The sequence below is a fragment of the Zootoca vivipara genome, chromosome 5 (assembly GCF_963506605.1).
Source record: "Zootoca vivipara chromosome 5, rZooViv1.1, whole genome shotgun sequence".
NCBI lineage: Eukaryota > Metazoa > Chordata > Lepidosauria > Squamata > Lacertidae > Zootoca > Zootoca vivipara.
In genome coordinates, this window is record NC_083280.1 from 14,616,418 (window position 1) to 14,628,728 (window position 12,311).

At 44.8% G+C, this 12,311-nt stretch overlaps 1 protein-coding gene across 2 annotated transcripts in view; it reads right to left on the reverse strand.

The window, feature by feature from the left end:
* FNDC3B (fibronectin type III domain containing 3B) overlaps positions 1 to 12,311 on the reverse strand; it is a 258,472-nt gene that overhangs the window by 53,250 nt on the left and 192,911 nt on the right. For both annotated transcript variants that reach the window (XM_035132789.2, XM_060274365.1), the window contains exons 8-13: positions 10,775 to 10,932; positions 9,085 to 9,144; positions 4,322 to 4,460; positions 2,555 to 2,608; positions 1,117 to 1,241; positions 220 to 394 (exon numbers count right to left, since the gene is read on the reverse strand). In XM_035132789.2, coding sequence (XP_034988680.1) covers positions 220 to 394; positions 1,117 to 1,241; positions 2,555 to 2,608; positions 4,322 to 4,460; positions 9,085 to 9,144; positions 10,775 to 10,932 — 711 coding nt within the window. The remainder of the gene's footprint in view (positions 1 to 219; positions 395 to 1,116; positions 1,242 to 2,554; positions 2,609 to 4,321; positions 4,461 to 9,084; positions 9,145 to 10,774; positions 10,933 to 12,311) is intronic.

Genomic DNA, 12,311 nt, shown 5'->3' on the forward strand with positions numbered 1-12,311 from the left:
ACTTAGCCTCTCTGGGCAGCAATAATGCGGCAGCACTGGGGGAGCCTTGCAGGACAACTAGTACACAATTATCGTGTTACGAACATGTTGCAGAATACACCTGCAATGAAACACCAAGAGGAGGGGGTGCCCTGGATTTTCAATCCAGTGCGGACTTTCCCCTGTATTCAGGTTCATGCCAGACCTTCCTGGATTCGGTTGCATTAAATCAGAACTTACATTATCCTCCTCCTGAATCTCCAGGGTGTAGGTGGTCACTTCCTCTGGCGTGCAGCCTTCTGCTTTGTTCCACTGCAGGGTGACCCAGGTGACCCCAGCACGGACAAGCCTCGGTGCAGAAGGGGTTTGTGGAATATTCCCTGATGTGTAGCATACAACTTCTTGGCTGAAGCCACTAAGGAGCAAAAGAAGAGGGAGAGCTTGGCCCTTCAAGCATACTGCATACTATAATGTAACTTGAAAAGAAAACTATCTTTAGAAAGATTTTTCCTCCAAAAGCATTTTATTTTAATAATCCAATTTAGGAAGAGTTTGGATTTGATATCCCGCTTTATCACTACCCAAACGAGTCTCAAAGCAGCTAACATTCTCCTTTTCCTTCCTCCCCCCCAACAAACACTCTATGAGGTGAGTGGGGCTGAGAGACTTCAAAGAAGTTTGACTAGCCCAAGGTCACCCAGCAGCTGGATGTGGAGGAGCGGAGACGCAAACCCGGTTCCCCAGATTACGAGTCTACCGCTCTTAACCACTACACCACACTGGCTCTCTGATTTAAATTTTTTAAATCCAATTTTTCTGATTTTTTTTTAAAAATCATTGATTTTTATCCACCCTGCTCCTTAGTCTCAGTGTTGCCCCTACATAACATAGCAGGGAGGAGGACAGGCTCTGCCTGGCACTGACTCAGGCTCCCCTGACTGCTGGTCTCCCTGCCATCCACCCTAGCTGCCCCACAGGCTCTACTGGAACAAAGTTGGTTGGACAATGTAGAAAGCAGAATTCTGGACTAGGCAGGCCTCTGGTCCGATCCAACAGCGCTCTTCTTATAATTCTTAAGAGTTCAGTTTGGGAGGCCAGCGAAACACGTGGGTGCAGCTGTGATCAGGTGCAACTTACCTCATGCCTATGTCATTCTGAGCTGCTAATCGGAATGTGTAGCCCACAGCCGGACAAAGCTTCGTCAGCTTGTAATGTTTTTGGCTCCCAAAGTAACATTCTCTGAAAACATTGCTTCTTTTTCCCTGAAAGAGAACAGCACAAAACTTAACATGGATTCATAAATGTCACGTTTTCCAAAGTCAAAATTGGACAATCTTTCACTAATTGCTTATCGTCGTTAAAAAAATGCACATGTGCACATCTCTTTCTGTGCAATGCCTGCATGTACCTTATGCTGCACACTTTGATTGATCGATCGGCATCCTCAACAAACTAAAGCCTCGGTTTTGGGTTAAAATTTGCACCTGAACAAGCTGGTGGAGCCGACGGCAAGTCTGGGAGCTCCTGGACAGCTTGCCACTAAGCAGGCTACACTGAAGTGCCTGCTTAACTCTCCTTTTGTCATATTTATTTATTTTCTAAAGAAACTTAAAAGGCAGCTTCTCCTTCTGTATCCAAAGCTGGCAGACTTGAGAAATAACTTGGTGTCTCAATCACAATACCGTTTTCTTTCAGGAGCTTACAAAGATCACCTCTGTAGAGTTTTTGAAATAACTAACATTTATGACAGCTCATTTAAGGCAGCAAAAAAAAAGCAAACGCACTTGAAGTCAGCAAATACAAAAAATATACAATTTTATAACAACAACAATTTATTATTTATACTCCGCCCATCTGGCTGGGTTTCCCCAGCCACTCTGGGCAGCTTCCAACAGAAAAATAAAATACAGTAATCTATTAAACATTAAAAGCCTCCCTAAACAGGGCTGCCTTCAGATGTCTTCTAAAAATCTGGTTGCTGTTTTTCTCTTTGACATCTGATGGGAGGGTGTTCCGCAGGGCGGGTGCCACTACCGAGAAGGCCCTCTGCCTGGCCCTCTGCAACTTGGTTTCTCACAACGAGGGAACCGCCAGAAGGCCCTCGGTGCTGGACTTCAGTGTCCGGGCAGAACAATGGGGGTGGAGATGCTACCTTCAGGTATACAATTTTACACTCACTTTAAAGACTTTAAGACCTTAATACCTGGGATATAAAGCACATGACACCCCCCAAAGAATCTTGGGGGTTGTAGTTTATCCCCCCACAAAGCTAGAATTCCCAGTACCCTACACAAACTACAGCTCCCAGGATTCTTTGGGGGGTGTCATGTGCTTTAAATGTATGGTGCATATGCAGCCATAATAACCTGCATGGTTTGTACTGTACTGGTGTTTCTGAATTGCGTTATTTACATGTTGTCGAAGATGTTTTACAGGGTATAACCACAAAAAAGCTGACTTTACACCTCCAGAATTCCATTCTCCTGCGTTTGAAGGATTTCGTGCTTCTCTATAGAACAGATTTATGGTAAAACAGAAAGCTTATTGCTGTTTTTCCTGATTGATGCTCACTTACCTCATCCCACTCTAAAAGGTAGCTGGTGATTTTTGAACCGTTGTCGATAGGGGCCTGTGTATGAAGGGGGGGAAAACAGAACAGAATGGGAAACTGGCAGGAAGCTTACAGGGGGAAAACGACTCTTAGAAATCCCCACAGCAAAAATTTAAACAGATGTTGCACCTGGAAAGAGTAAATGGGTTCCATTTACACTTTCATGATCATCATGTATATAGAAACACAGAAAGCTACTTTATACTGTGTCAGACCATCTAGGCCAGTATTGCCTACACTGACCAGCAACAGCTCTCCAGAGTGTCAAACTGGGGTCTGGGAATGCCGGAGGCTGAACAAGTGTTCTACCACATCAGCTATAAAGTGCCTTCATTTGTGCCTCTTCTGGCGGCCATAAGCAATACTCTTAAGAAATTCTGTTCCCCCTCTGAAGCAAACCTGAAGATTGCCTCACACATCACACCAGCTGTGTGGCGACCACTGAGCAGAAAATCCACAAAGGAAGCATAAAACAGCCTGCACGATTTGAGCCAGTTTTAACCACATTGCTGAATTTTCCCTTTTCTGAGCCCAAATGCTACAGAAACGTCTTTAACTTCCCCACACAAAACGCTACAATGGAGTTCCTCTCAGCAGAAATGGCTTGATGGGTTTAACACGAGAAGTGACGTAACAATATGCCATGGTTTGGTTTTAGCCGCATTTTGGTTCAACAAACCATGAATCACCTCAAAGGCGACCAAACAGGCTATGGCTTGGTTTCTCTAAAGCTTGGCTTGTTCTCCAGCTGCTCTTGCCTCATGTTGCTGCTGCTTTGTAAGCCTCTTGGGGTGGTTAGGCAAGGCTGTTGGATTTGGACGCAGCATCAGTTAAAACAAGCCATGGTTCATAAAAGGTAAAGGTAAAGGACCCCTGACAGTTAAGTCCAGTCATAAACGACTCTGGGGTTGCGGCACTCATCTCGTCGATGTTTGTCCGCAGACAGTTTTTCCGGGTCGTGTGGCCAGCATGACTAAGCTGCTTCTGGCAAAACCAGAGCTGCACATGGAAACGGTGTTTACCTTCCCGCTTAGAGCGGTACCTATTTATCTACTTTCACTCTGACATGCTTTCGAACTGCTAGGTTGACAGGAGCTGGGACCGAGCAACGGGAGCTCACCCAGTTGTGGGGATTCAAACCGCCAACCTTCTGATCGGTAAGCCCAAGGCTCAGTGGTTTAGACCACAGCACCATACCAAGGCAGGCAGGCCCCACAAATAACCCAGAGATGCATTTTAAATAAAAGGACACATTCTACTCATGTAAAAACACGCTGATTCCAGGACCGTCTGTGGGCCGGATTGAGAAGGCGATTGGGCCGCTTCCGGCCCATGGGGCTCAGGTTGCCTACCCCTGGCCTAAACAAACCATGGCTTATTGTTACAGGTGAACCAGGCCAGTCACTGATAGCTGGGAGACAGGAAGAAGATCAGGAGGGAAGCCTGACAAAGGCAGGAAGATAAAGAGAAGCCCTTCAAAAAATTCCTTAAGAATGTCCATAGGAAGGGCCCCGAGCCTAGCAGAAGGTGAAGGATTCGATGACTCTTGGGATCCCTTCTAACTCTACAATTCTGTGATGGTGCAAAGTCCCGGCCCACATAGGAAACAGCTTATTGTCAACGCAAATGTACTTTCCATTGCCTTGCTCGTATATGCCAGAAACAGTCCACCAATCTGTTTTTTGAAAGGATACAGCACAAAAAGGATCTCAGAGCTTTTACACTGCTTACCTTCCACTGTAACGTTAGGGAATTTTTGGTCCTGTGCGAAGGTTTGGGTGGGAAAGGACATTCCGGGGCACAGCTGTGCGTGGTGAAGCTAACAGGCTCTGAACGGGATCCCTTTACTGAATTGTAGACGGCATATACCCTGAAATAGAGAACAAAGTTTGAAGGGGGAAAATACTGTAAGTAGGCGTTATTGATCTGGCTGCAGCTGAAGGAGGAGTGTCTCCTTGGCTCCTTTCGCCAACCTCACTAGAATGTCTCTGTTTTAGCAGTTTGGTGTTGGGCGACGTGAACAACTTAGCGCTATCTGACGCTGCAGCCTCGCCGAGCACCTACTGCATGGATGAAGGACACGTGACCTGCTCAGATGCCGCTGGACCACAACCCCCAACATGGTCAATGATCAGGGGTGATGGGAGTTCAAATCCAAGAACACCTGAAGGGCCACAAGTCCCCGTCCCCCAATCTACTTTATTAGAGCCTTGGATGGTAAATGACTGGGAAGCCAATGTAGGAGCAGGATATAAATACCACACAGACATGTATTTTCTGAAAACAAGTGGATGTTTGATAAGTTGCAGGAGCAGTTTGTGCACAAGTATACAGACATGCTGTGTATGTATATTACAGTAAAGGTAAAGGGACCCCTGACCATTAGGTCTAGTTGTGACCGACTCTGGGGTTGCGGCGCTCATCTCGTGTTATTGGCCATGGGAGCCGGCATACAGCTTCCAGGTCATGTGGCCAGCATGACAAAGCTGCTTCTGGCGAACCAGAGCAGCACACGGAAACACCGTTTACCTTCCCGCTTGGAGTGGTACCTATTTATCTACTTGCACTTTGATGTGCTTTCGAAATGCTAGGTGGGCAGGAGCTGGGACCAAGCAATGGGAGCTCACCCCGTCGCAGGGATTCGAACCGCCGACCTTCTGATCGGCAAGCCCTAGGCTCTGTGGTTTAACCCACAGCGATTCATTTATGTGGTCATGCAGTCACTGAAGGTTGTTAAATCAATACACTGTTGTTGTTTAGTCGTTTATTCATGTCCGACGCTTCGTGACCCCATGTATCTTGCTTTTCAGCAGTATAGGCTCTCAAAGGAACCTATAGAAGAAAATTAACACCACCACAATACAGTAGAACATTCAACTAATGAAAGTTATTCACTAAGCGGATAGATCTTAAGATCTATGGCTTCGTATATTGCAAGGTCTGAAAAGGGAACAAGCCTGGGGCCAGGAATACATTACTGTATGTGTCCCCCAACAAGAGGAACAAAACAGGAAGAGCTCTAGCTCATTGCCACCCACCTTGCTTCCAAGGGGAGAGGATAGGTCCCAAAGAACAGGAGGGAGCCAATCCCTGTATCTATACAGATTATTTTCAATCCTGGTCAAGGTTATTGTCTCCAGCTGAAATATGCTTTCCAGAACTGCCAGTTACTATCTCCTGACTGACGGCTGGTTAGTATTAGAACAAATTAAGTCCTTTTATGGGCTGCTCTCATCTGGAGGTTTGGCTTAATAATGAATCAACAGGACACAGCTCAAGCCCAAGATGTGTCTGTATAATCTGTAGGCAACAGCTGAAAGTAAACTATTAAAATGCTCCTGCATTGTTGAATGCCCTTCTCTCTGCCATACATGCACCAGTTATTATGCATCAGTTGTTTTAGATGTCTGGTAAAGAATTTTATCATTTTGCTTTCTCCAACCCATAAGGTTGGAAAGTTCTGTTAGTGAATTCCTGTTTTTATAATACTCTTTTATCGGGTTTTTATGCTTCGTATACACTTTACTGTTACATTTTTGTATACAAATTAAAACAGTTTTTTTAAAAAAAGAAATATTAAGCAGTTTAGGAATGCTTTAAAAGTAATTAAATGAAAAATATGCTACTGTGTAAGAGACTCTTTTTGCTAGAGTGGACCCAGCTTTTGTCGGGCAGTCGGAACCATAGCTGCCAAGTTTTCCCTTTTCTCGCGAGGAAGCCTATTCAGCATAATAGAAAATCCCTTAAAATAAGGGATAACTTGGCAGCTATGGTCGGAACAGTTCAAGTTCAAAGGCACAAGCTCAATATGCAGACCAAATGCAGGGGAACGGAACCAGAAACTAACCATCTTCAGTCCAGACAAGCCCCCCTTGCCAGCAGAAAGTTCAGCTAAATTTAGGTTATTTATTCACATCAATATGGCCCTATCTTGGTTCAAAAATGGCCTCCTGCGACTAGGGGGAGACAATGCCAAAGAGCTTCTCCATATTTTGAGTTTCAGTGTTCTCTCTTTTTTTGCAGGCTGAGCAGTGAATCAGAAGCTGGTGTGAGAGGCAAGAACATTTGCGCCATCCATTTGGCAAGGCATGCCCATGACTATACTGAAGTTCTAGAATGGGAAGCTTTGAAGAACTGGCTTGGAGTTCTCAAGGAAGACTAGCACTCCTTGAGAACTGGTATAGGCATGAGCCAGTGCAAATCTTGCCTCAGCCATCAGTTCGCTCATCAGTTCGCCTTGACATATGGCAATATGTGCACTGTATCTACTACATTGTAAAATGAATGAGTTATCACAAATGTTTACGTGTTTGTACGTGTATCTTTTGACTGCAAAGCTCCTTTAAAAGGGATGCAGACAAAACAAAGCAACTAGAAACCGTATAAGAAAATTGTGTGGGTTTCTATTTGACGCTACTCAGCGCTGAACATGACCCACAGTGACATCTCCTTGGGAAGAAATAAGACACCTGCGCTCACAAAGGAGTGACATATGCAAGATGCTGGAAAGCCTTATAGTGTAGGATTCTCAGGCACCGCAGCAAAAACCACAGGCATATTCCAGAACAGTTTATCCCTCTGAAAATGTCAACCTCTGGAAAAGGTTGCCAAGGTCAAGACACTCTTGACTTCGCTTTTGCGCTCTCTCGTCTAAACTGGGCAACCAAATGAACACATAAATAGCTTCTCCCGTTTAACTTTGGGTGTGCTGTCGTTTTGGGTGCAATTTGGATCCAGCCGTATGTTTCCTCCTCTGTGAATCATTTCTAGGCCGTATCTCTTGGATGCCTTCTTTATTGGTGTGTGAATGTGGAAGACGACACATGGAGCAAGCAAAGGAGACAGCTTCTCTGCCTTTGCCAAAACGTAGCAAGGCAACCCGAAGCAATTCCCTCCCTTAAACCAAAGGGAACCGACGGCTGGACAAGAACGCTTCCCTCACACTGTGACATGCCAGAGAAGGGAGTTCCGGTGGTGGCAGAGAAACAAAAAGCCCACCAGCTGCTCATTCGCCCTCAATCTAGCACAGGTCCAGTAACCTGTTTGGGGATTTATCTCTTTTCTTCTTTCACCCCCCTTCTCTGGGGTCTGGTAGTATTTGGGGAGAACTTGGGCAGTTAGCCAACTACGTCTTACTTAGAGCAGATCCATTAAGTTTAATGAACAAGACTAAGTTAGGCTAATTAATTTCAATGGGTCTACTCTAAGAAAAACTTAGGCATTTCCATAACTGTTTTTTTTTGCATGTTACGTGACTTTTCACATAATGTAAAAGCCATTTCCTGGAAATCAAGTGGAAGCTTAAGGCGCATTTCTGTGTCGTTTCCAGGAAAATACCATTTTGCAACTCCCTTAACTTGGAAAATGGTGGGAGTTTTGTGCTGATAAGGTCTGGGGCAGCCTGTAGTTCTTTCTGGCCATTTAAAATTTAGCATGGTGGCGTATTAACCAAAAAGCCACATTTCTACAATACAACAAGGTACTGCTGTGCAAAGGGCAGTTGAAATTGGGACGGAAATACTAGTGTTACATATACAGTAAAACTAATGCAATAAACTCCATGTCTGAACTCAACCTTAGTTGACAACCATCCGTTGGTTCCACATTCATTAACTCAAGCATGGAGAAACTCTAGCCCAAAGGCCTAACTGAGCCCACCAAGGCTCTTCATTCGGCTGTGAGGCTGCTTGGGCCTAGCCATGTCCATGTTTGATGTGGGGCAAGTAAACTCAGCTGGGCTGAAATGGAGACACTTACTTTGTGTGGGGGGTGCTTTTTTGTGTTTTGTTTTTAATACTCTGCGAAAGCCTGTGCTGGAGTCTCCAGCTTTTGTTGGACTACAAATCCCATCATTCCTAGCTAGCAGGACCAGTTGTAAGGGTGATGGGGATTGTAGTCCCAAAACTGGAGGCCCAAGATTGGGGAAACCCTGCTGTAGCAAGACTGAGACACAATATTCTTTTTTCTTTTCTTTTTTTGAGGCAGGAGTCTACCTTATTATTATCACTCAACCATTCTAGGAGCTTTTTTAAAAGCAGCAATGGAATGTAAAACGATGAAATAAATAATCTAAATAGGCAGGGAGAGATCTGGAGCACACAACCTGTTTAAACATGTGTGGAAAAGGGGTCTTATCCTTGACCTATGTAGTCAAGAGAAAAACAGAACATTTCCAGTATTTTATGTTTACTCACATTACAGTGACCGTCCAAATATTGACAATCCCAGATAACTTTTGTTAATATCTGCAAACTTAGTGATACACTGGGGAACACCAACGATCGGTCAAGCTGGTCGCAGTTGCCAACATTGACTTGGATTATGTCCCCAAAGAGGGGGAAACAGATTCTGTTTTCAAGCGCTTACAAAATGAAGCCGGATAATTAAATATCCACATGTAAATGTCAGCGACGATAAAGTTTGGGACAGTCCGCTGCAACATCCACCACCGAATGGATGGAAACTGCAAAATCTTCCCAACCAATGTAGCTCACCTGACATGATATTCCGTTGCTGGCCTAAGATCTTTCAGTTTGTATTCCAATTCTTCTCCACTGGAAAAAGGAAATGAAAAATGGTAACATTCATACAAAGAGTGCCAATTTACATAAATGTATAGCACACCTCACTTCTAAAGACATAAAGAAAGAGCCTCATAAGGAAAAGTAGTAATTTCAAGCAGTGCAAAATGCAACTAAGCACAATAGAGCTAATCCCAGGTTTTATTTTTCATTACAGAGTACACACACTGTAAATATTTCTTTCTTTAAAGACAGAGCAACCTCTAATCAATGTCTAACACAGTCCAGGCATGCTCATATTGCTGATACCAAAGAGAAAAATGGTCATCAATGGATCATGGAGGCTAGAGGCCTAAATCAGTCTTACCCCACTCTTCTTCTTTTTGGGTATTCTCGAGTCAATTCTGGCGCTTTTTTACAGCTTTTACAAAATATATATTTTGTATGCGTATGCTCATTGTTTCATTCGTTTTGTAAACCTCTCTTAAAGGGCAAAATAAAAATACTACTACAAATGCCTTCTTGGATACCATGGAGAGTTTTAAAGCAGTGGAATACATCAGGGTATGGCTGTAAAGGTACTGTACAGTGGTACCTTGGTTCTCAAACTTAATCAGTTCTGTGAGTCCGTTTGACTCCCAAAACAGTTTGAAAACCAAGGTGCAACTTCCAACTGGCTGCAGGAGCTTCCTGCACTCAATCAGAAGCTGCGGAAGGTGCGTCAGCCGTTCAGCTTCTGAAAAACATTTGCAAACCGGAACACTCACTTCCAGGTTTGCGACGCTCGGAAGCCGATTTGTTCGGGAGCCAAGCCATTCGGGAACCAATTGGTACAAAATATGGATTGTGTGACTACAGTGACAGGCTCACAACATGTAACCTATGTTACGAAAGCCAACCCATTGTGCCCAGCCACTATGTTCTAAACTCGTTCCAAGTCCAGAGCACTTACAACAGAAAGGCCTCATCTGCACTACACATTTAAATCAGTGCCATACCACTTTAAACAGTCACTGCTTCCCCCAAAGAATCCTGGGAAATGTAGTTGCTTAAAGGCGCTGAAAGTTGTTTGGAGACCCCTCTTCCTCCCACAGAGCTACAGTTCCCTCGGAAGAGGATCTTCCAATACGTCTCAGCATCCTTAACAAATTACAGCCGCCAGGATTCTCTGGAGGAAGCTGTGACTGTTCAAAGCGGTATGATGCTGAACTTGACTTGAAGCCCACACTTCCACAAGCCCCATTGCTTCCCATATTAAAACTCAGTGACATCCAAGCTTATGGAAATGCTCTCAAAGGCAAAAGGCGAATTCGTAAATTTCTTTGCTAAATGGCCTCTTTCTAGATGAAATGTGTGGACTACACAGTAGTCAAGTTGGCATCCCACCAATATTCCACTCTGGAAGTCATTGGGATACACACACACACACACAGCAGACGGCTATTCCAGCTGGTGAACACTATGGAAAAAAACACTGGGAGGGGAGCTGAAAGGGAGGAGGAAATGGCAAAATGACAACAACTGTGAAAGTGGAAGGAACATTGTGCTTCACTCTGGAAAAACAGCGATGGCAGCTTCTCTTTACCCTTCCACCCCAACTACCTTAGATTTCTTTAAAAAAAAAAACACCATGTAAAAATCGTAGCACTTGCATATTCTCTACCTGTAAATCATTTTGTACTTTCCATCCCTCCCTTTGTCTGATAAGGCAACTTCGTAAATACAGGTATAAGGCAAACCGTTGCTGTGCCTATCCACACTCAGAAGGTCATTTGGAGGAGACCATGTGAGCAAAACTGTCCTCGCCTGGATATCGGAAACCTAGAGAGACAAAAGAAGATGGCGTTAGTGTCAGTGGCGAGATGAATCGTGGGCATGTATGCATAGAAGAGGTGAAGACACCCAACGGCATCACCAAAGTTAGGGTGGTGGTACTCAAACCCCCAAATAAACTGCTGCTTGCGCTCTACTAGAAACATTTTGCAGCTGAACCAAGCGGTTGCACCCATCCCTGCCCATGACCGAAGCCTTCTTCAGGTATCCCATTTGCAATATTAAGAGTCACAACCCACCCCCCTTAAAACTAGTGGAAGAAGCTGGAGCAGCTATGCTTATTCTACCTCCTCTGTCCCCATCGTCTTTCATGACTCAGGGGGGGGGGGACTTTCTGCAGTGGGAGCCTGCTCTGGTTGGGTAGGCTTCTAGAATGCACAGGGAGCCTACAGGAGCGCTGAAGTTTTCTTCACAGTAGGAGCACTGCACGCAGTCACCCTCCAAATCTTGGAAGCTAGACACAGTTGGCTCAGAGCTGCGTTCCCTGAGGGCATCAGCTCTCCAAGGTTTCAGACAAGGACTCTCTTCCAGCCTGAAGGTGCTGGGACTCAACCAGAGTCCTTCTGCTCTAGAGATACGGCCCTCCACTGATGGGGCAGACTGAGCACACTCAACCCCACTTCCTCCTCTACGGTAAATGAATCCTGTGCACAGACACATGCCTGGAAGTTGGTTTAGGGAGATATAGGATTAGGATTTCCCATGTTTTTCCTCTGCTAATCAGCAGTCCCATAGGGAGACGTGTAACTTTTTCCTCCCATGCCCTCTCTGCTGCTATTAACACGAGGAGGGGGAGGCGACAGGTACAGAAAGTGGGGCTGCCAAAAATCACTGTCGCCCACATCATGTCTGGTTTTGACCCAGACACACCAAGCCTGCGTTTCGTGCCAAGCTCAATCTCTGAGCCCTTTCGCCGAGCCAACAAAGACAGCGATACCGGAGAAGTTATTATCCACAAACGCACTTAATCTTATCCCGCACCAAAACATCTGCAACCCTGAAAAGGTCCACAAATGACTTTATGATCTTATTTGGAGTCCACTCCGAAAACGAGTTAATAAATCTTGTGGGCCATGTTTATCAGGCAAAGGAGGAGGTTCACGTAGCATTAACATTTTTCTGAGCTTATGTAAAAAAAGAAAAGGGGGGAAAAACCAACACCACGGTGATTGCTTCAAACACCTGGAATGATTAAAGCTGACATCGAATTAAGCCAGACGTCTGCAGTGAAAGCTCAATGTCTCGAATGAGACGGTGCAATTAAAATGCCTCAGGGATAAAATGGTAGCCAAGAATAAAATATGTTTACAGCTGAAATAAGCCCCTACACAAAATGTTTGATATCAATTAGGCGTTTTATAGGTCAA